The sequence below is a fragment of the Geotrypetes seraphini genome, chromosome 3 (assembly GCF_902459505.1).
Source record: "Geotrypetes seraphini chromosome 3, aGeoSer1.1, whole genome shotgun sequence".
NCBI classification, from domain to species: Eukaryota; Metazoa; Chordata; class Amphibia; order Gymnophiona; family Dermophiidae; genus Geotrypetes; species Geotrypetes seraphini.
Window position 1 is genome coordinate 70176378 of NC_047086.1, and position 24869 is coordinate 70201246.

General features: G+C 41.7%; 2 protein-coding genes across 5 annotated transcripts in view; one reads left to right on the forward strand and one right to left on the reverse strand.

Annotated features, from left to right (window-relative positions):
- Nucleotides 1-24869, reverse strand: part of MCPH1 (microcephalin 1) — a 490428-nt gene that overhangs the window by 255003 nt on the left and 210556 nt on the right. For 2 of the 4 annotated variants that reach the window (XM_033937330.1, XM_033937326.1), the window contains one exon: nt 8490-8534. The exons of the other annotated variants lie outside the window; for them this stretch is intronic. In XM_033937330.1, the coding sequence (XP_033793221.1) occupies nt 8490-8534 (45 nt within the window). The remainder of the gene's footprint in view (nt 1-8489; nt 8535-24869) is intronic. 4 annotated transcript variants of the gene reach the window in all.
- ANGPT2 (angiopoietin 2) overlaps nt 1-24869 on the forward strand; it is a 205378-nt gene that overhangs the window by 149260 nt on the left and 31249 nt on the right. The window contains exon 5 of the mRNA XM_033937331.1: nt 1139-1269. Coding sequence (XP_033793222.1) covers nt 1139-1269 — 131 coding nt within the window. The remainder of the gene's footprint in view (nt 1-1138; nt 1270-24869) is intronic.

Here is a 24869-nt window from a genome sequence, read left to right on the forward strand (position 1 = left end):
CCCTAGAACTGGCACCCAGGGTGGTCTGCACTCCCTGCCCGCTCTTAGTACGCCACTGCTTTTACCTATGCTGAACAGTTGGTGAAGATAGTCTAACAGTGATATTAGTACAATCTCTGTGCTATGGAGAGCGCAAAATCCTGATTGGGATGGATATAAGACTGAGAATCTGTTTAGATAATTTCTCAATTTAATACTCACTAGTCCCTCCATTATTTTTATAAAGAAAGGAATAGCTGCAATTGGACAATAATTGCTAACGAGAGCTAAAGACTCTTCTGAATTCTTGGTTATGATAATTGCTAACGAGGGCTAAAGACTCTTCTAATTATTGGTGTAATTAAAATATAGCCTAAATTTGACAGAAATTCACCATTCTGCAGTAATATTGTAATCGAATCAAACACATCTCTTCTGAAAGGTATTGGCGGAATAGAAGATACTAATGTAATATAATTACAAAGGAGCTGCATTTAAAATAACCGGGGTACAATTATCTAAAGCAGTAGTCCCCAACCCTGTCCTGGAGGACCACTAGCCAGTTGGGTATTCAGGATAGCCCTAATGAATATGCATGAAAGAAATTTGCACGTAATGAAGATGATAGGAATGCAGATCTGCCCCATGCATATTCATTAGGGCTATCCCGAAAAGCCAACTGGCTAGTGGTCCTCCAGGACAGGGTTGGAGACTACTGATCTAAAAGACAATTAGATTTTATATATTTATTATATAACTTGCCGAATTCTTCCCAATCTGGAGTTTTAAACTCATTCCCATCAAAACTCCCAAAGGGGCCTTGCCAGTCAGAAATCAGAATTGCTGGCTAAAAATGACAAAGATATTCGGGGATATAGAAAAATGATATTGCAATGTATTCTGTTGTCAATGAATTATAAATCGTTACTAACTTTTCCTCCCTTTTATAGAAGTGTAGCATGGTTTTTAGCACTAGCCACAGTGGTAACAGCTCCTACATTCATATGAATTCTATGAGCGTCGGAGATGTTACCGCCCCGGCCGGCGCTAAAAACCACGCTACACTTATGTAAAAGGGGGGGGGGGAGGGGGTTATGAGCCATCTATTATTGTATATGTCTTTAAAATTACAAGTTTTTAAAGTACTTATTTATTTTAGCTGGCAATTCCGCCTTTATGTCTACGGAAGAACAAATCCTTTTCAAGGACTGTGCTGAGGCTTACAAATCAGGGCTTACAACAAGTGGCATTTATACACTGACTGTACCCAACACTACAGAAAAGATCAAGGTAGGATATTTTTCAGATATGGTAAAACATGTTAGGATGACATGGACAACAAAAATAATCACAAACATTTATAGTAAATCCAAGTAAAATGCATATCATTTGTATGAGTATTTTTGTGCAAGTTCCGTAGCTCAGGGAACTGTGTGTTTTTTTATTCCTAGCTTCACTAGGAATAAAAAAAACACACACATTTAGTCATATTAAGGAGCTCTGGTTCTGAGGGGGAGACTTTTTTAAATTTAAATTACTGTAACAAATTATCCCCCTTTTACAAAACTGTGGAAGCAGTTTTTAGTGCAGACCGGCGTGCTGAATGCTCTGTACTGCTCCCAACACTCATAGAAATTCTATGAGTGTTGGGAGAAGCACAGAGCATTCAGCGCGCTGGTCTGTGCTAAAAACCACTTTTGCAGTTTTGTAAAAAGGGGGGGGGGGTTATATGTAGGGCAGTAATCAAAGCTGCTGTTGTGGTAAAACATTATTTTGCTTGAGAGAAACATGCCTATAAAGACTGCCTGCTGTGGAGGGAGTTTAAATCTGTTTGCACACATTTGTGAAGGAATACAGAGGGAGCAGAAAAGAGGATCTATAAGGGTTGAAGGAAAACAGGCCCCCTCCCAACCACAGCAGTTACATCCCCCCAATGACAACTGCAGGTCCCTGAACCACACAATGATAATGGCCGCCCCCCACAAGAGACAGGAGGGATGCCCACTACCTCCTGCCAAAGGAGGCCACCCTGTGAACCATCCCCTCCCCTCCCCCCTTTTCTCTCCCCAAAAAAGGCAGGAGGGATGCCCACTTCCTCCTGCCACTGGATGCTTCCTAAAACCTCCCCCCACCCCCATATCTTTGTCAGAAGTCGACAGCAGGAGGGAAGCTTGGTCCCTCCTGCTCCGAGTTCTGCTACTTTAAAATGGCAGGCTTTCCCCTCTCCAGTGCATCATGTGAGCCTAAAGCTCGATTGGCTCAGACGCATAAGGCCCCTCCTATTGGGAGGGTAGGGGATGGTTCGCAGGGGGGCACATGGAGCATCCCTCCTGCCATGGGGGGGAGGAGTTAACTTGGCAGGAGGGAGTAGGCATTCCTCCTGTGGGTTGCTGAGGCAGGAGGGAGTGGGCATCCCTCCTGTCTCTTGTGGGGGGCGGCCATTATCATTGTGTGGTTTGGGGACCTGCAGTTGTCATTGGGGGGAGGGGGGATGTAACTGCTGTGGTCGGGAGGGGGCCGGAACTTTTTTTTTAAAATGGGGACAGATATTGTACATGAGTAACACACACACATCTGTGTCTTTTAAAAAGAAAAAAAAGGTTTCCTGCCCCAAACAGCTGAATGGCAAGAGGTTGCTTCAGGGCTTGCCCTGCCGCCTCTGCGTAGGTGTGAGAGTCGCTCTCATAGCGATTCATCAGTGGGATTGGATGGGTATTATGATGAACCTCCCCTCCCACAATCATTTGCATGCAAACTTGTTTGTAAATCAATAGCTCTTTTGGAATTAGTCAAAAATGGGACTGCAGCCGACCCATGCGATCTTACCAACCCTGTTTAGTGCATCTAGCTCTAAGTGGCTTACAAAATCATACACAAACATAATTCAATAATGTACACAAACAAATAATACATCATAAAATCTGGTACTGAACCATCAACCTGTCAAAATCATAATATCTAGCTCTTACTCATCTTTCTCAAACAAAAACAATTGTGAAGAAGGAAAAGTCTGTAGAAACAAGTTGAATAAAAGTACCACATTCATCAGCTTCTGATGTTACAATTCTGTGCTCAGCCTGAACTTAATTAGCATGAGTGTTCATTATACTTTGGATCAAACTGTGCATATACTGTATTATAGAATTCCTGGAGGAAGTCTAATATTCAGCCAGCAGTGGTCAGCATTTTTTAAAATGATGACCACTGACAGCTAGATTAGTCCCAGATGTTCAGTACCGGTCCATGAATGGGGACTGGAACTGAATATTGGGGGTTAAATTTGGTGGGTATGGCTGCTGGATCCTATGATGGTCCTAGCCGATGTTTACTCAAAACCTGAATAAGACAGTTGGCTGGAACCCGCACAGCAGTTTTTCAGCTCAGATTCTTCTCCCACACACACACCTATCCCCTCCTCTAGCCCAAAAGACTGTTAAGCTCTCCTCCTCCTTTGTGTGACCCCCACGCCCAATGCCCCTGTGATGTACAGTAGGTAGACCTCCCCAGGCCTATCTGTATTCTTGGTGGTCCTAGTGGTGCACTGGTGATAGAAGAGAATCCCACTCACTCCTGCCCTTTGCAGCTGCCTTCTACACCTAGCTTCTGCATCCTCTTGCAGTACTTAGGGCTCCTTTTACTAAGCTGCAATAGCGTTTTTAGCGCACGCAGGATTTTAGCACGTGCTAAACCCGTGCTATGCAGCTAGTACTAATGCCAGCTCAATGCTGGTGTTAAGGTCTAGCACGCGGCAATTCAGCGCGTGCTAAAACCGCTATCGCAGCTTAGTAAAAGGAGCCCTTAGTATCACAAGGCAGTTATGTTGTTTATTACCTAACCTTAAACCCTACCTAGTTAATGTGTAACACACCAAAATTACCTAAAAATAGGCTAGTACCAGAGCAAACTAATCTCAAGAAGGCTGTTAGAGACAATGGATCTCAAGTGCTCACAGCCAGTAGCCACTTGAACTTGTCTAGGCTTACTGGCCTACACGTGAGCTATCATCGGTCCAAACGGTCTTTTATTAAGAGCTGTTTAATCACTAATTTTATTACTGTTTTTTTGTCATATATTTATTTTTTTATCTTATATTTCTCAAGACTAAATCTATAAATAAATAAATAAATACAGTGGTACCTCGGTTTATGAGTGCACCGGTTTGTGAGTGTTTTGCAAGATGAGCAAAAGATGAGCAAAACATTCGCAAAATCGGCGCCTCAGAAACCAAGCGTGCCTCGATTTACGAGCGCCCCCCTCCCCCCGCAATCCGGCTCCCTCCCCCCCCGCGATCCGGCACCCCTCTGCTCGTGTTGCACCCCCCCCCTTGCTGCGATCCGGCATACCCCAGGCACCCACCCACCCACCCCCATTTGGCACTGGCACCAACGCACAGGACATGCCGGTGCCCGAAGATCTGCCTTCTTCTTCGCGCTGGACCTTGACCTTCCCGTTCTCTCGCTTTGATATACGAGTATTTTGGTTTACGAGCATGCTTCTGGAACGAATTATGCTCATAAACCAAGGTTCCACTTGGGTTGGGTTTTTACCCAACTAACATGAAGATATATAGGCCCTTCTCAAGGCCATAGTATTTGTATAAAGTACTTAGCTCGGGTTTGATTGTCTACCCAACCTCAACACCAGTGACGGAGGATCTTCGTTTCGCTCTCACGATATAACGAGAGCTTCTTCAAAGCATAGGTGGTATGCATTTACAAATACTAATAATACTGCTCCGGCATTTACTCGCCGTTACAGGAAACTTTCAGCAACGCAAACCTACCTAACTTCATATATCGGCATATATGCAGTACAAGACAAGCAGTTGATATAACAAAATAAATATTAAATAAAAGGAAAGGAACTCCAACAAAATATAGGAAAAACACAATCATTCAAAGGAGCCATTCAATAAAAACAATAAGCAATTAGCCATGAGTAGATTAAGAAAATAAAGAATGATAGAATATGAAAGCAGATAAAAGCAGGGCCCAGCTAGATTACTGATTTCCACATTCTGTGCTACAATTTTGCAGACACTTTTTGGATCTCCATTTTTATTGCTGCTTCCTCACAATTAAGGATTCGCTTTTATTATCCAAAGCTTTCTTGAATTGTGCTACTGCTTTTGCCACTACCACCTTATTATGAGGCAGTCCCATGCATCACCTTCATTTCTATACTATACCTCCCCTGCCCAGCGACCATGATAAAGCAATTACAAACAATACAAAATACAGCCCTAAGAATCATCTACTCATTGAAAAAATATGACCACGTCACAGAAGCATACCACGACTCACACTGGATCCCAATACAAGCAAGAGTACACTTCAAATTCTACTGCCTACTATTCAAGGCTATTAATGGAGAAAGCCCAACCTACTGGAACAACTGACTAACTCAATTCACCTCAATCAGGCACAGGAGAACCCACTCACTATTCACACACCCACCATCCAAAAATGTCAAACGAAGAAAACTATATGACAACCTAATAGCCACCAAAGCAGCCAAACTGGACAGACAAATCACCAATCTGCTGTCCTCGACCACAGACTACAAAACCTTCAAGAAAGAAACTAAAACCCTACTCTTCAAAAAATACATAAAACCTATTTAAACAACCAGTTCCTACCCAAACCCCACCTACCCACTCTATACCCATAACAAATCCCACCTACCCACTCTATACCCATAACAAATCTAATATGCTTCTTATTACCCAACATGTATCACCTTAAGGTCACGACAACTTTCAGGTAATTCTTATGTAACTCTTACGACAACTCTTGTTATGTTACAATTCTTGTAACCTCCTGACAACTCTTATGTAATCCGCCTTGAACCGCAAGGTATTGGCGGAATAGAAATCACTAATGTAATGTAATGTAATTTCTATTAAGAACATTTTATATTGTAGCTGTACCTGATCAAAAATCGTTAGTGCTTCCTAGTAGTTCACTTCTGCTTAAATCCCCATCCAGGTTTTGAGGATAGTCCTTACTACCACTCTTCCCCCTTGAGGGCGGGGGAAGAGGTTCATGCTTCCCACATGTTCACAAGCAGACCAAGAAACCCTGAAGCAAGTACACTCCCCATAAGCTCTCTTTGTTAATACATTGTTATTAGGATTATGGATTTTTGTTGTAGTCTGCCCAGAATTATAGATGGAGTGGAATAATTTATTTTCTTTAAAAATTTATAAGTTCAATTTGAGCCTTGGTCTTGATTCTGGAACCTACTGAGATGCTGTACTTGCTGTGAAAGTTGTGTGTTTAGCTTTAAGCTAATGTTACTCCTAAGTCAATCTTTCTCCAACTTATTAGATTCATGGATTTCATAGGTTATGCACCTTAAACATGTTTACCTCTTGAGTACATTATTTTATATCTTAGGATAATTTTATTTGTCACACCTTTTCCCTAAGAAATATAAAGTTAGATTTTTTTTATCTCACTCCATGATGCAGACCCTACACATTTTTTGGTAACCATCCTCTGGATTCAGCTCTTTTTATACAGTACAAAGTATTTAATGTTTTCCTTGAAAATAAATGAAGGGAATGTAATGCCTTCATTTAAGCTATCTCAGTAAAATCAAAGTAAAATGAAGTATTCCACAGCACTACCCTTAGGCAAAGCTGTTTCACAGTGGAACTCCAATACTGTCTGAGTCATCAAGTGGTTAACTATTGAAAGAATTTCAGCAATAAACTTTAAATCATTAGTTCTCATTTTTTATGCCTAAATTGCTTAAACAAAAGTTGTTGTGGCAATGGTTTTGAAAAACAATTGGTGAGTTGTGCTTTTTTGTGCTTAGAGGCTTTATTACGGTACACAGTTGTTTTGAATTTTACATGTGTTCCCATTTTATCCTGTTTATGATGTCAATATTGCATTAAATTACCATTCACAATAGCAAAAATCTCACTGCAAAGGCTTAGTCACCCACAGCTCATTCTGCACTGACTTGATGAAGGAAGCTTAGCTTTAAAAACCTATCCACAAATGTATTAGTAGTACAGATAATAGGTATCAACTTACCACTTGTTTACTGACCTTAATTTCTATGAAGAACAGGAAACAGAATGAAACCTTTTATTTGACAAAGTCCAGGACGTCTGTGTATGCTGAATTTCATGTTTTCCTCTTACATCTTTTCACCTCCCAAGGGGATCATTAAAAAAACCTCTCTCAGCCTACATTGCTTGCCTGGCATTACTATTTTGTTGTTATCTAGAATTAAACAAGTCCCCTGAAACAGCACCGGTTGATTGTTTTTCAATGGGAAGATACAATATATTCAACATTTTGTCAATTATTTTCTACCAGGATGATTGTCAAGGATATATTACTATGCCATATTTCAGCGCAATGTGGATATTCATGGAATTTCAAAATCCCTGCAATGTTTTTAGTATTGGTATTACTGAGGTGATGACTACTCTTTCCTTTTCCTTTGTGAAATGTTGTAAGCAGAAAAACTTAACACCCTGTGTGGATAACATCCTGTACAAGTGTCAGCCACTGGAGTACGCTATTTAATGTACAGTATAAATTAACTGTAAACCTGTTGAGTATCTCACAGATTAACTTGAACATCATTGCTGACAGACATTCAGCTTCATTTCCATGTTGGGGCACAGCTGCTAGGTCTTCAGGCCAAGTAGCAGCATGTTCATCAAAAGCATGTAAGAAATACTGAACCTTCATGGTTTCTCATAATGTTGCAGTTACCCCAGCTTAATGCAGAACTTTATTCCACAGTAGCTGCAAATTAGAAACAAAGAAACATGATGGCAGATAAAGGCCAAATGGCCCATCTAGTTTGCCCATCCCTTCCTCGCTGGACATCTACCTCCTCCAATCTTGCGGCCAGCGGTGCAGGGCAGGAGCAATCTTTTTGCGCTCTAGCCTGGCTCCACACTGCTTCCTGAATAGCTGCCATCAGTTCTCGCGAGTCCCGCAAGAATTGACAACAACCATTCAGGAAGCAGTGCGGGGCCAGGCTGGAGCACAAAAATATCGCTCCTGCCCTGCACCGCTGACCACGAGATTGAAGGAGGCAACTGGCAGCCGTCCAGCGAGGGAGGGATTTAAGAGGAAATTAAAAATGTAGGGGGGATGATTTTTACAAGTACATGATTTAAAAAAAAGTTTTCATGTCTTTAGATAGGCCGCCCCATTTAAGCAAGATGCACACCATAGGCAGGTTTGTAAAATCAATGTATAAGCCGCGGCCTATCATTGGGGGAAATATGGTAATACAAAACCATCTATATCAATTGTCATTATGTGTGACTAAAGAAATCAACTTATATAGTTAACAGACATTATGCATAAATCACTATTTTCATAATCAAAAATCTCACTAGATATGATAAATTAAATCCTAAAATAGGTAGATATATCATAAGGCTTATGATACTCAGATCATAGATCTCTTACAACTTATATGTTATTTCAGATCCCCATCCTGGGACCATAGCTTTAATCATGTATACATACCACCTGCCCTGGAGACTTATTCTGTATAATTTCATAATAGATTACCTATAAAAATGTCCAGAAATAAACATATTTTATAAAAGAAACACAGAAGCCAATGTGCTTTATAAAAAGAGGTTCCCAGAACTAGCTCAAATATTACATAAACTGTTTTGCACCTTCATACCTGCTGTAAAACAGATATGAATATGTGCACATATTCTATGCATGTACATACATATTTTATAAAATTATGAGGTATGTGTATACATTGTAATTCTTCCATTCCAAACTATGTCCCCACACGTATATCACAGAAAAATAGGCACTATCTTTTAGTGTGACCACTTTTTAAATGTGGATTGTGCACAATTGTATATAATAGAATTTTCTGTATTCAAATGTTTACATACAAAAATACTCACTAAAATTACTCAGTCATCAAATCATGGAATGTTGACAATAAAAACCATGACCTCAGAACATACAGTAGATCTTATCCATGCATGCTGGAAGGATGAGAGTACTGCTTGTTCTTCTTGAGATTTCTTATCAATGGTCTAACTTATTAAGCTTGACACTGTCATTAGTCATTGCTTAGACATCTGTGCAACATAAGGACGGAACTTATATGTTCTCACTGGGAATAACCTGAGTTTTAGACAAGTGTATAAATCAGACACTGTGCTCCAACAAGATCACAGAGAGTAATTTCCTTTATTACCTTAGCCCATTTGCAAAATATCACTTCTGTCATCATTTCCATGTGAGATTCTCATTCCCCACATTGTCGAAGACTGCAGTCATTGCTTTCCTTATCTCTATTTAGTAAGTGCTTAAGAACTTACTTTTATGTAATTCATCTTTTCTCCAACTCATCACCCTTTCAAAAAGTACAAAAACCAGGGGACACAATGAAATTACATGGAAATACTTTTAAAACAAATAGGAGGAAATATTTTTTTACTCAAAGACTAGTTAAGCTGCGGAACTCATTGCCAGAGGACGTGGTTACAGCGGTTAGCAAAGCTGAATTTAAGAAAGGATTAGACAAGTTCCTGGAGAAAATTTCCATAGTGTACTATTGAGACAGATATGGGGGAAGCCACTGTTTGCCTTGGATTGGTAGCATGAATGCTGCTACTATTTGGGTTTCTGCCAATTCTGTGACCTGGATTAGCCTCCGTTGGAAATAGGAACTTGGGCTAGATGGGCCTTTGGTCTGACCCAGTATAGCTGTTCTTATATTCTTAAGAAAACTATTTAAGAGATATTTATAATATCTTCCTCTTATTTATGCTCTAGTAAATGTATGTGTCACTTTAATTTTTCCAACTCAGAAAAGTGTTGAATTTTCCAATCCTTTTTATTATTTAACAATATATATGTATAAACCAGTGTTCTCTTTCCTAAATGATCCATTCAGTTGGTTTTTTTTTTCTCCTAAGGCTTTTCTTTCCATCACATCTATACTTTAGCATCACACAGAGACACAGTTCCCTTCAAAATCTAACATTTACTATTTTTCTTCAAAGTTAGATCCTGTTTTCTTTCTGTTTTTTTGTTTTCTCTCTTTAATCAGTTTCCACCATTGCTATGAAACAAGTCTTGCAGCTGATTATTGTCACCAGTAGTTTACCCCCTAAACTTTTAGGTAGTTACCTTTATTCCTTGACCAACTCAATATTCACAATAAAACATGCTTACAGCTTGTAGCACATATATCCAATGTTCCCTCTAAGCTGCATGGCTGCACAGCTTACTTCACACCACAGTGATCAGTTGATCACCATCATACTTCAGCTCTTTGATTGGTGGATGTGCAGAGCTCTCATCCCTGCACAGCCACCAATCAGAGGCAGAGCAGGAGCTTGATGGCCAATCAGGAGCAGTTTCTTGCATGTCATCCAATCCCCATTTTTCCAGTAGTGAGCCTCGGCCATGACCTCCTCTTAAGAATCCCCTGTCAGACTGTCCCTGCTGTGATAGCCGAGCCCAGGCAAGAAAACATATTGCAGACAATCTTCTTCCTGCCTTCCGTTCCTCTCCCCCTCCCCCCTCCACCATCGCAACTCGATACCCCCCACACATACATAACACTCCTCACCTGCAGCCTAACCTATCTCCCTAACCTGACCCATCCCTTTCTGAGGAAAAGGCCCAGTGCAAGCCACAGGTAGATTTTCAGTAGGGCTGATGCTGGCTGCAGGGCCAAAGACTGGCTTAATAGTAAGTCACAGGGGAGTGGATGGAAGAAAGAAGTGATACTGGACTATACTGAGATGTAAGGAAGGAAGGAATTAATAGCTGGGCAGGAGGAAGATGTAGAGTCATAAGAACATAAGGAATGCCTCCACTGGGTCAGACCTGAGGTCCATCATGCCCAGCAGTCGGCTCACGCGGCGGCCCAACAGGTCCAGGACCTGTGCAGTAATCCTCTATCTATACCCCTCTATCCCCTTTTCCAGCAAGAAATTGTCCAATCCTTTCTTGAACCCCAGTACCGTACTCTGCCCTATTACACCCTCTGGAAGCACATTCCAGGTGCCCACCACACGTTAGGTAAAGAAGAACTTCCTAGTATTCGTTTTGAATCTGTCCCCTTTCAACTTTTCCGAATGCCCTCTTGTTCTTTTATTTTTCGAAAGTTTGAAGAATCTGTCCCTCTCTACTCTCTCTATGCCCTTCATGATCTTGTAAGTCTCTATCATATCCCCTCTAAGTCTCCTCTTCTCCAGGGAAAAGAGTCCCAGTTTCTCCAATCTCTCAGCGTATGAAAGGTTTTCCATACCTTTTATCAGACGTGTCGCTCTCCTCTGAACCCTCTCGAGTAACGCCATATCCTTCTTAAGGTATGGCGACCAATATTGGACGCAGTACTCCAGATGCGGATGCACCATTGCCCGATACAACAGCAGGATAACTTATTTCGTTCTGGTAGTAATACCCTTCTTGATTATACCTAGCATTCTATTCGCTCTCTTAGCGGTCGCTGCGCACTGTGCCGTCGGCTTCATTGTCATGTCCACCATTACCCCCAAGTCCCTTTCTTGGGTACTCTCATTCAATAACATCCCTCCCATCGTATAGTTGTACCTCGGGTTTCTGCTTCCCACATGTAATACTTTACATTTCTCAACGTTGAACTTCATCTGCCATCTCGTCGCCCATTCCCCTAGTTTGTTCAAGTCCCTTTGCAATTCTTCGCAGTCCTCTTTAGTCCGAGCTCCACTAAATAGTTTGGTGTCGTCCGTAAATTTTATTATCTCACACTTCGTCCCTGTTTCTTTATGAATATATTAAATAGCAGTGGCCCGAGCACCGAGCCCTGTGGGACACCACTCGTGACCCTCCACCAGTCCGAGTAGTGGCCCTTTACTCCTACCCTCTGTTTTTTGCCCACCAACCAGTTTCTGATCCATCTATGTACGTCTCCTTCCACTCCATGGTTCTTCAGTTTCCGAAGTAGGCGTTCATGGGATACCTTGTGAGATGGATGACAGGTACCTATGGGAGACTTTTACAGGTTGTGAGACCTATTCCTACATTTTATTGACGTTGTTAGTCACGGGCTTGTGCAAACTAGTTTCAGTTCAGGTGCTGAGATGCTAATGTGTGGCATGTGAGTGTATAGATTTCTTGCTGTGAAGAGTTTCTCAAGGACGCTAAACAGTGCTGGAAAAGGCAATGAACAGTGCTCAAAGGAAAATGCAAGTCAGCAAAAACACTCCATTTGGGAACCTAAGAACTGATAATGTGATGCTGTACGCGAGTGAAGAATGGAAACTTCAAGAAGAAGAAAGTTCTAGATGCTATGCCTGTCCAGGACCCCCCAGGGAAGAATGGAGGAGTGGACTAGGAGAGGGAGTTAGATAGGCATTTAGATTATCCAGTAGGGTGGTACATTAACAGCCAGGGGAAGGTCTTACTGGAAAGAGATAATTTTTGTATAAAAACCCCCATGCTCTGGCAGTCTCTTTAAGTTTAAGTTTCAAGTTTATTATAGAATTTGATAAATCGCCTATTCCAAATTCTAGGCGATGTACAAAATCGATAAAAATTACAGAGTTAGGGAAAACAAACGTAACTAACAAAAAAAACTAAATCTACTAAACATAATGAAAAAACAACTTATACAAACATAATAAAACACAAGGAAAGGCTAGGAAAGAAATACAATCTGATTATAAAGAAAAACAATTAAGGTTAAAAAAAATAGGAAAGGGAAAGAGAAACTATCAAAAGATAAAATGAGAGTCATAAGCAATTCATTTAGTCATTGAATGCATCTTTAGAGAAACTATGCTATGCTTACAGAACGATGCTGGCACTGTTGGTATGAGGTCTTTTCTCTCCATTGTGTATGTCCAAACTGATTTATTTCTGATTTGACAAATGCTAATTACTAGAATAATAAATTACTAATAATAAATTACTAGAATAATAAAAAAGCTACCTGTTTTGGAATATACAATGTAATATTTTTGGTTTTTATTGTTATATTTGGGTATTTTCTCTCCATCACTCCCAATGAAGAAAAGTTAGCAGCCTTTTACTTCACTTGTCAAAGGCTTTTTGGAAATCTAGATGTATGATGTCTATGGGGTCTCCTCTATCCATCCGTTTGTTAATTCCTTCGAAGAAGTGCAATAAGTTCGTTAGGCACGATCTCCCCTTGCAGAAACCATGTTGGCTGGTTATCAGAAGTTTGTTTCTTTCAAGATGTTCATCAATGTCTTTTTGGGAATATTCAGCAGCAGTGGTTAGAGTGTGAAAGGTTTCATGCAACTTAAAGAGAGCAGTCCTATTATTTTGGCAGGCAAATAAAGTGGTAATGCATGGTACAATTATCACTTATTAAACAGGGATATGGAGGCGGACGAGTTCCACCTTAGTTTCTTTGGGGAATCAGCTGCAGAAATTAGAGAGGCAACCGGTACAAGGAGTGGAGGTAGAAATGGAAAAAAATGCACAAAGTGCAAATGGAGCTGAATTCTTTATTGCATCATAGGGCAATGAATATGCTGATGTAATTTAAGTACAGATTGTTTTGATATGGAAATAAGACAGACAAACGTTTAGTGAGAGTGGTAAAAACGAAAGGAGGTGAATGATTTCTGCCTTGTTGCAAAATGAATTTCGTGGCTGGCATAGGTCAAATCAAAAAACGTTCCCCCCAACCCTTTTAAGTATTAAGGAGCTGTATTCAGGTGCATTGGTAAAATGCAGGAATATAGATGAGTTATTAAGAATGGAACACGCTAAAGGCAACAGAGGATAAGAAAGTGGCTCTTGAACAGCAAATTGAGTATGTCAAAATTATGATAGTAGAAAAACTTTAAAGGTTTCAGGGTTGGATGGTCTGTATGTTGAATTTTCTAAGTTGCTAGGGATCCACAGAGCAGCTCCTTTAAGGAAAGGATATGAGTCTGGCTCTTTTAGCTCAGCAGTTAATCAAGAAATAATTACAGTACTCTCAAAGACAGGAAAGAACCTTCTATAGGCTCCTCACTTCAATGCTGATATTAAGATCTATGCCAAAAACTTCGCAAATAGGCTTAATGAGGTGTTGCCCTCTTTAGTTGCAAAAAACTCAAGTTGGATTTGTATCAGTTAGAAAAATGATGCAGAACACACATTGTAAATTTTGACAGAAAAAAAGTATTTGATTGAGGGTCCTGGGAATACTTATGATACAGTATGTATTGAAGCATTTGGTTTCCAGAAAGAATTTCTTAATTGAGTTATAATTTTCTATCAATGACCCAAGGCATAGCTAATGGTAAAGGAGAGCTCTCAGAAGAATCTGATTTAAAAGGGTAGCAGGGCAGCAGGCAGGGTTACCCTCCTTCTCCAGGGGTATTTGCATTATGTATAAAACCTTTGGCTATGTCTCACATCAGGTTATAGTAATAGCAATGATCTATGTTGGCGAGGTGGAAATTAAGAATGCTCTATTTGCTTATGATTTCCTAGTGATAATGGCAAAGCCCAATATTACTTTAAGAATAGCCATATTGGGTCAGACCAATGTTCCATATAGCCCGGTATCCACAGTGGCCAACCCAGGTCAAAAGTAGCTGGCAGAAATCCAAATAGTAGCAATATTCCATGCTATCGATCTCAGGTCAAGCAGTGGCTATCTTAATAGCAAACTATGGACTTTTCCTCTAGAAAGGGGTTGGAACTTGTATACCACCTTTTTGTGTTTATACATTCAAAGCGGTTTACATACAGTATATACTTTCCCCTCCATATTCGCGATTTCATTATCCCTGGTTTCAGTTATTTGTGGTTTTCTGAACGCAGTCTCCGACCCCCAATTTACATCACAGGAAACTGGAGGAAGCACCCGAAACCTGCAGCCGAGGTGGAGGCCGATGAACTGACAGAATCCAGCGCTGTTCCCAGAGGTCCCAGCCCGCCACCGAGCGCACACATATCTGCAACTCAGCGGGCACGCGCTGACTCTGTACCTGGAATTTGCTGGCACCAGGCGCGCAGTCTGATCCGGAAGTCCCCTGCGAAACCACAGCAGGTTACTGCTCTCTCCCTCGCGCAGTGGTAGCCCTGCGCTCTGCTTTGGAAACAGTTCTCAGGATCCAGACCCACACTTTCCTTTACTGCCACAAAGGAACAGGTCAGGTTATTTGCGGTTTTGTGCCTTTTCTAGGGTTTTTTTTTTTTTTTTTTTACAGAAAACCTACAAATAGCATACAAAAAGTTATTCGTGTTTTTTCTGTATTCATGGCCATGCTGTTCCCCTATCACCACGAATACGGAGGGGGAAGTGTATACAGGTACTTATTTTGTACCTGGGGCAATATAGGATTAAGTGCTTTGCCCAAGGTCACAAGGAGCATCATTTATCCAAACTTTTTTTAAAGCCCAAATATGCTGTTGTTACCACATTCTCTGGCACCAAGTTCCAGAGCTTAATTATTTGCTGAATGAAAAACTGTTGCAGCAACTGAGATCATTTGTAGTGATCTAAAGCAATGTTCCTTCTAAGCTGCACAGCTGCTTGGCCAAGCACCCTTTAGCAAGAGACCATGCAGCCATTCTGTCCCACTGCGTAGCTGATGGGGATCAAGACCAACACATTCTCCTTCATCATTCTTCCACCTTCTGCTGCTTTCCTGAAGCAGCAGAAGCAAGCAGACCAGCTGTGGAACCTTTCCATACATACAATGTAATAGAAAATTTTTGCTTAAATTAACTCGGTCCTTTGCTCACGAAAAAAAAAAAAGTTTTTGCTCACATGAATTCAGTCCTTAGAGGGAACAATGCATATATCAGTTGTTTATTTGAACAAATTCTCCTTTGGAAAGTTATGCTTTCTGGGTCCTACACCTCACCAGGAAACCTGGATGGCTTAAATACTTTAACATATTTTTTCAGAATCAGGAAAGCGAAACCATTAATTGCCATTTCACAAAGAAATACTATATTTTACCATGCATGAAATAATTTGTAAAACTATTTCTGCAAAGTATTATAATAGTTCTAAAAAGTTATCTTAAATGCTTTCATTCCTAGATGGGCTAAGAAGACATAACTTTACAGCCAGCTAGTGATCAGATTAAGGACCCAATAACAATAAAAGTTTATCAAAATTTACAGCTAAACATAGCACTTTAACAAAATATATGCAAAAAGAGTTTTTTATATACCCATTTGTGTGGGAGTCTACAACACGCTCCCACTCCCCCTGCTGGATACTCCCTGGGAAGATGATTGAAGCACTAATAAAGGATAGCATAAAGCAACACCTGGAAAATCACGACCTGATGAGAGCTAGCCAACACGGCTTTAGGAAAGGGAAGTCATGTTTGACTAATTTACTTCAATTTTTTGAGGAGGTGAACAAACAAATTGATAGCGGTGAACCGGTGGATATAATATACTTGGACTTCCAGAAAGCGTTCAACAAGGTTCCCCACGCAAGGCTTCTGAAGAAACTACAAAGCCATGGAATAGAAGGAGATATACTAAGATGGATAGGCAAATGGTTAGAACACAGATTGCAGAGGGTGGGCATAAATGGGAAGTTCTCGGACTGGGAAGAGGTAACGAGCGATGTACCCCAGGGATCGGTTCTTGGGCCCATCTTGTTCAATATCTTCATAAACGACCTAGAAGATGAAACAAGTAATTTAATCAAGTTTGCGGACGACACAAAACCATGTCGGGTAGTTGGGACACAAAAGGACAGAGAAGAACTTCAGAGAGATTTGAACCAGCTAGAGAAATGGGCAGAAAAGTGGCAGATGAAGTTTAACATAGAAAAATGCAAAGTGATGCACCTGGGTAAGAAAAACAAGGAACATGAATATAAAATGTTAGGTATGACACTGGGCAAGACCGAACAAGAAAGGGACCTAAGGGTACTGATAGACAGGACCCTGAAGCCGTCGGCTAATGCGCAGCGGCAGCAAAGAAAGCAAATAGGATGTTGGGCATAATAAAGAAGGGAATCACTAGTAGATCGGCGGACATCATAATGCCGCTTTACAGAGCAATGGTCAGACCACACTTGGAGTAATGTGTTCAACACTGGTCTCCCTACCTAAAGAAGGATATAACCTACTGGAGAGGGTGCAAAGGCGAGCCACGAAGCTAGTTAAAGGTATCGAGAATTTGAGCTACAAAGAACGCCTCAGAAAACTGGGATTGTTCACCCTCGAGAAGAGAAGACTGCGAGGAGACATGATAGAGACTTTTAAAATACTAAAAGGATTTGACAAAATAGAGCAAGAAACATCATTATTCACATTGTCAAATGTGATTCGGACAAGAGGTCATGGACTGAAACTAAGGGGCACCAGACCCAGGACAAATATTAGGAAGTTCTGTTTTGCACAACGAGTGGTGGACGCTTGGAACGCTCTCCCTGAGGAGGTCGTGATGGAGACCAGCATTCTGGGATTCAAGAGCAAGTTGGATGCACACCTTCTTGCAAATCACATTGGGGGATACGAGTAAACAAGGTTTCTCAGCAGGGAACACCTAGCTTGGCCTCCGCGGGTGCGGGTTGCCGGACTGGATGGACCTAGAGTCTGATCCGGCGAAGCCATTTCTTATGTTCTTACATTGTCAAAGCTACCTTAATATAGGTAGTTCTTCCTTAAGGGGAAGTAACATGGGACGGAGGAGTCAGGAAGACAAGAATCGGTTAGTATAAAAGGGCAGGGCCACAGCTAGGTCAGCAGGCCCAGGGAAGAAGAAGGAAGAGGTGATTCCTGTATGTGCCTTGACTACAAACCCTAAAGACTCTGCTTGGCTGAGGTAAGCCAACCTTTTTATTTATTAGATTTTTTTTTTAGCCCGACCTCCCAAAGGAGCTCAGAACAGTTTACAAATCAGGTACTCAAGCATTTTTTTTATCTGTCCCTGCAGGCTCACAGTCTATCTAATGTATCTAGGGCAGTGGAGGATTAAGTGACTTGGAAACAAAAAAGGACTGCAGAGGAAAATGTACAAGTCGCAGGAATTTTATTAAAAGTCAATAAAATATAATCCAAAAACTGGCTCTCATGTGCATAGGGACTGGACTCAACACGGTCCGTGTTTCGGAGAAACATTCCTTCCTCAGGGGTCCAAGTAGTCCTATGCTGTACTATTCGAGAACCTTGTAGACAGCAATAGTATTGAATCCGTAACCGCTCCTTGGTAATGAACGTTCAGTGTGAACACCGAATTGAAAAGAAGAAGTCCTGCCTTGTTCTTTCTCCAATCCTCTCCAGACCGCTCTGTTCCGCCTCCAACCCCACCCCCAAAAATGTGTCTCTTTTTTCCTGACCTCTAGGTTGCTTCTGGAGGGCTTCCAGCATGTGCAGATGCGTGTGATATCATCCTTGCATGCTTGTTGATGGCATTCCAGATGCAAACAGAGCTCAGTGATTTCCAAAACCCAGACAAACTTCTGGATTTTGGAAAGTCTGTCTGGAAACCCAGAAGGTCCTCTAAAAAGATGACATGTCTGGGTTTTCCCAGACATCTGGTAACCCTAGCTGAGACTAGCCTTTCTTTTTTACCTGTCTCAAGAAGGGCTGTTACAGAGTGTGTTTAACATAGAAAAATAGAACATGACAGCAGAAAAGGGCCACGGCCCATCTAGTCTGCCCACACTAATGGCCCACCCCCTAACTACCTCCATGAAGAGATCCCACATGCCAATTCCATCTTTTCTTAAAATCTGGCATGCTGCTGGCCTTAATTACCTGTTGTGAAAGATTATTCCAGCGATCAATCACCCTTTCGGTGAAGAAATATTTTCTGGTGTCGCCATGAAATTTCCCACCCCTGATTTTCAACGGATGCCCTCTTGTTGCCGTGGGTCCTATAAGGAAAAAGAGATCCTCTTCCACCTCGATAAAGCCTGTGACATATTTGAACATCTCGATCATGTCGCCCCTCTCTCTGCGTTCCTCGAGTGAGTACAGCTGCAACTTACCCAGTCGTTCCTCATACGGGAGATCCTTGAGACCTGAGACCATCCTGGTGGCCAGTCGCTGAACCGACTCAACTTTCCGCACATATTTTTGATAATGCGGCCTCTAGAATTGTACACAGTATTCCAGATGGGGTCTCACCATGGATCTGTACAATGGCATTATGACCTCGGGCTTACGGCTGACGAAACTTCTACGGATACAGCCCATGATTTGTCTAGCCCTGGATGAAGCTTTCTCCACTTGATTGGCAGTCTTCATGTCTTCACTAATGATCACCCCCAAGTCACGTACTGCTACAGTCCTTGCTAGGATCTCACCATTTAGGGTGTAAGTCTTGCATGGATTTTTGCCACCAAGGTGCATGACCTTGCATTTTTTGGCATTGAAACTTAGTTGCCAAGTCTTTGACCAATGCTCCAGCAGGAGTAGGTCCTGCGTCATACTGTCGGGCATTGAGCTTTTGTCGGGCACTGTGCTTTCATCTGTTGTGTGGTTGCCTACTATGTTGCATAGTTTGGCGTCATCGGCGAATAATGTAATTTTACCTCGAAGCCCCTGAGCCAAGTCTCTTATGAAGATGTTAAATAGGATCGGGCCCAAGACTGAGCCCTGTGGCACTCCACTGATCACCTCTGTCGTATCGGAGAGGGTACCATTTACCACTACCCTCTGAAGTCTACCTCTAAGCCAGTCCCTAACCCATGCAGTTAATGTTTCACCCAGTCCCATCGACCCCATCTTGCTCAATAACCTGCGGTGTGGGATGCTATCAAACGTTTTGCTGAAGTCCAAGTACACGACGTCCAGAGACTCCCCTATATCCAGCTTTCTTGTTGATCAGTTTTGATTGGCAGGACCTTCCCTTCGTAAAACCATGTTGATGGGGATCTCGTAGATTCTCCTCGTTCAGGATCGTATCCAATTGGCGTTTGATTAGTGTTTCCATAAGTTTACTCACTATCAATGTGAAACTCACTGGTCTATAATTCTCAGCCTCCGTCCTGCATCCCTTTTTGTGGAGTGGAATGACGTTAGCCATTTTCCAATCCAACGGGCAGTCACAAGTCCTAAAAAATACCTGCACTTTTGCTTCTTGAACAAAGAGACTTGGCTCTATGAAATAACAGGCTCAGGTTTTCCTTTCTTTTAATAATTTTTCTTTACCAGTTGTGTCTGGGACTGGCTGTGTGGGCACAAGTCCAAACCTAAACCCTGCTCACGCTGTTACATGTGGTATCAGAAGTGGCTCATACTTGCCAGAAGCAGCATATCCCACGAGCTCCAGGATCTGGGCCTGAGTCTGAGACCCCTTCATATTGTGAGGCTAATGATATTAGCTCCACCTCGAGAGAGAGACCTGAAGCAGTAGTCAGGATTTTTTTTATATCCAGAGTGCTTTAGTACTAGCAGTCAAACATGGAGAAACTAATACAGATGATGATAAGAACATAAGAATAGCCTTACTGGATCAGACCAATGGTCCATGTAGCCCAGTATCCCGTCTTCACGGAGATCAATCCAAGTCACAAGTACCTGGCAAAAACACAAATAGTAGCAGCATTCAATGCTACCATCCCATGTCTGTCTCAACAGCAGACTATGGACTTTTCTTCCAGGAATTTGTCCAAACCTTTTTTAAAACCAGCTAGATTAACTGCTGTTACCACATTCTCTCGCAACGCGTTCCAGAGCTTAACTATTCTCCAAGTGAAAAAATATTTCCTCCTATTAGTTTTAAAAGTATTAGTCTAACTTCATAGAGTGTCCTCTAGTCTTTGTAAATCTTGATGCAGTAAAAAAAAAAAAAAAAATTAAAAAAATCGATCCACTTGTACTTGTTCTATACCACTCAGGATTTTGTAGACATCAATCGTATCTCTTTTCCAAGCTGAAGAGCCCTAACCTTTTTAGTCTTTCCTCATATAAGAGGAGTTCCATCTCCTTATCATCTTGGTCACTCTTCTTTGAACTTTTTCTAATGCTGCTACTGTATATCTTTTTTGAGATAAGCAGACTAGAACTAAACACAATACTCAAGGTGAGATTGCACCATTGAACGATTCAGAGACTTCCACCACCCTCTTCCTGTTAAAGAATTTCCTAACATTCCTCCTAAGTCTACTTCCCTGCAACCTCAATTTTTGCCCACTAGTTTTACCATTTTCCCTTCTCTTGAAAAGATTTGGTTCTATATTAACATCTTTCAAGTATTTAAACATCTGTATCATATCTTCCCTGTCCCTTCTCCAGAGTATATATATTCAGGTCTTCCAGTCTCTTCTTGTACTTCTTTTGGTGCAGACCCCCTATCAATTTTGTCACCTTCCTCTGGACCACTTCAGGCTTTCTTATATCCTTTGCCAAATATGGCCTCCAAAATTGAATACTCGCCTCAACAACGACCTTTACAGGGGCATTAATAGCTCCCTTTTTACTGCTGTTTACTCCTCTTTCTATACAGCATAGCATCCTTCTGGCTACTACCACCGCACCTTATCATGCTGTTTCATCGCCTATAGATACTATCACCCCAAGGTCCCTCTCCCTGTTAATGTACATTAGCCTCTCAACTTCCAGCACATACTGCTCCCTCGGATTTCTACTCTACAAATGCATCACTCTGCACCTTTTTTGCACTGAATTTTATGAGTTGTCAGATGTTAGACCATTCTTCTAACATTTGCAGATCCTTTTTCATGTTTTCCACTCCATCCAGGGTATTCACTCTTACAAATCTTGGTATCATCTGCAAACATTACCTTCTAACGCTTCGGTAATGTCATTCACAAAAAAACTGAACAGTATCAGTCCTAGCACCGATCCCTGAGGCACTCCACTACTCACCTTTCCCTCCTCCAAGCAAATTCCATTAATCAGTACCTTCTGGCATCTGTCCTTCAACCAGTTTCTAATCCAGTTCACTACTTTGGGCCCTAACGTTAGCCTGTCAAATTTATTCAAGAGCCTCAAATGAGGAACCATGTCAAAGGCTTTGCTAAAATCTAACTAAATTATATCTAGTGCACACATCCTTGATTCAATTTTCTGGTAGCCCAGTAAAAGAATTCAATCAGATTTGTTTGACATGATTTACCTTTAGTAGGGTCTTGTTTTGAGAGCTTATTGTGGCTGCCCAATTTGCTGTGCAAAGTGCACTCAGTAGCATACCTTTGAATTGTGCCTTAGATGGTGTGCAGCCCAAATAGATGGCCCTCATGTTGGCAGGAGATGGAGCTTCAGATCCCATGCTCCTCTGCTGCCTTGTGGTCCAGAGCTGTCCTGAAAAAAATAATCTGGGATTCTGGCAGACCTACTGATGTTGGCAGGGGGCAGAGCTTAGGCTTCCACACCTCCTCTCTTGTCATATACAGTCTGTTCTCGTTAATTGCAGTAATATGGTTCACAAAAATATGTGTGAACCGCAAAACCATGAATAAAGAAATATTGTGTCTATGGGAAAATAGAGGTTGAGTTCCAGTCATACACATCATGCCTTAAAACTGTGGAAAATGAATAAAGGATCCTATTGGGAAAATAGGGTTAGGTTTCTGCATGGGCCCACACTTGAAGTATCTGTAGATGCTTGTAATTCACTCTCTGGATGCTTAGGGACCATATCTGACATCTCTATCTTCCCCTTCCCGGCCCCCCACACCTTCCTACAAACTCAAGAGAAACACACACCCAAAACTAATTTCCCCTCCAGTTAGAGGCTGCAAAATGAAAAAACACCACGAACACCTTCTCTCTCACCAAGCAGTCCTATGGGGCAAAGACCTAGACCAACTGCTTTCGCCCACTACATAAGGGGAATTCAGGAAACGCCTAAAAACATACCTGTTCCAGAAATACCTAAACAATTGACCCACTCTCCCTCTCCCTCCCCCCTCCCTATTCCACCTGAACTTACAGCACTGTTATAAATATAATCTGTTATCTTCATCTTATCGTAACTTTACGTTGCTATTTATCTCCAACAGGTCCTGTCGGACATTACCTACTAAAATGTACATATTACATTTTCGCTCAGCAAATTGTATTTCTATACTATTGCCTCCTGAGGTCTCTGATCTCTGTATTTCCTCTGAATATCTACTTATTGTATTTTGCTGAATGTCCAGCACTCTTGATTGTAAACCGCCTAGAAGTTGCAAGATTGTGGTGGTATAGAAGAATAAAGTTATTATTATTATTATTATTCCTATGGCTTGGCACCTTTCTCCTCTCCTTCCCACAACCTGGCATCTCTCTCTCTTCTCCAATGGTATGGCATCTCTCTCCCCCTTTCTGTGGTCCAACATCTCTCTCCTATCTTTCCCAAAGTCTGGCATCATTCTCCTCTCCTTTCAGCAGTCTGGCATCTCTCTCTCCCCTCCTTCCATTCTATTCCCTTTTCTGGCATCTCTCTCTCCCTCCTTCCATTGCCCTTCTCTGGAATCTAGCATCTCTCCCTTCCTTGAGTCATCTCTCCACCCTCCCAGTATAACATTTCTCCCTTCCTTCTTTCTGCTCCTTGCAGTCCAACATCTTCCCTCCCCCTGGTCCGCATTTCTCCCTGCTCTCATCCTTCTCCATCCCCACCCCTCGGCTAACTTAAAAACAGCTCCGATGGCATCTCTTCCTCTTCTGTCCATCTCCTCCCTCCTTTCTCCTCACCTTCCCAGTCTCCTTTAAAAGTTTAAATCTTCTATATTAGAAGGGTCCTGGTGCAGCAGCCATTCTCACAGGCTGCTGGTGCTGTCCCGAAGCTTTTCCTCTGCTGTGATCCGCCCAAGCGGAAACAGGAAGTTGCAACAGAGGGAGGCGGATCTCAGTAGAGAAAAACTTCGGAGCAGTGCTGGTAGCCTGTGAGAATGGCTGCCATGCCAGGGCATTCTTGAAAAGAAGATTTCATAGAAACATGATGGCAGATAAAGGCCAAATGGCCCATTTATGCCCATCTGCAGTAACCATTATCTCTTTCTCCATCCGAGAGATCTCATGTGCCTATCCCAGGCCCTTTTGAATTCAGACACAATCTCTGTCTCCACCACCTCTTCTGGGAGACTGTTCCATGCATCTACCACCCTTTATGTAAAAAAAGTATTTCCTTTGATTACTCCGGAGTCTATCATCTCTTAACTTCATCCTATGCCCTCTCATTGCAGAGTTTCCTTTCAAATTAAAGAGACTCAGCTCATGCGCATTTACATTATGTAGGTATTTAAATGTCTGTATCATATCTTCCCTCTCCCGCCTTTCCTCCAAAGTATACAGATTGAGATCTTTAAGTCTGTCCCCATACACCTTATGATGAAGACCACATACCATTTTAGTAGCCTTCCTCTGGACCGACTCCATCTTTTTTATATCTTTTTGAATGTGCGGCCTCCAGAATTGTACACAATATTCTAAATGAGGTTTCACCAAAGTCTTATACAGGGGCATCAATACCTCCTTTTTCCTACTAGCCATACCTCTCCCTATTCAACCTAACATCCTTCTAGCTTTCGCCATCACCTTTTCAACCTGTTTAGCCACCTTAAGATCATCACATACAATCACACCCAAGTCCGCTCTTCTGTCGTGCACATAGGCTCTTCACTCCCTAATCTGTACCGTTCCCTTGGGTTTTTGCAGCCCAAATGCATGACCTTGCATTTCTTAGCATTACATTTTAGCTGCCAAATTTCTGACCATTCTTCAAACTTCGCCAGGTCTTTCTTCATGTTGTTCACACCATCTGGATTGTCTACTCTATTGCAGATTTCATATCCGCAAAGAGGCAAATCTTACCCGACAACCCTTCAGCAATATCATTTATAAAAAAATGTTAAAAAGAACAGGCTCAAGAACAGAATTTTGAGGCACACCACTGGTAACCCTTTTCCTCATAGTGATCTCCATTGACCACTACCCTCTATCATCTTCCACTCAACTAGTTATTGACCCTGCCAGTCACTTT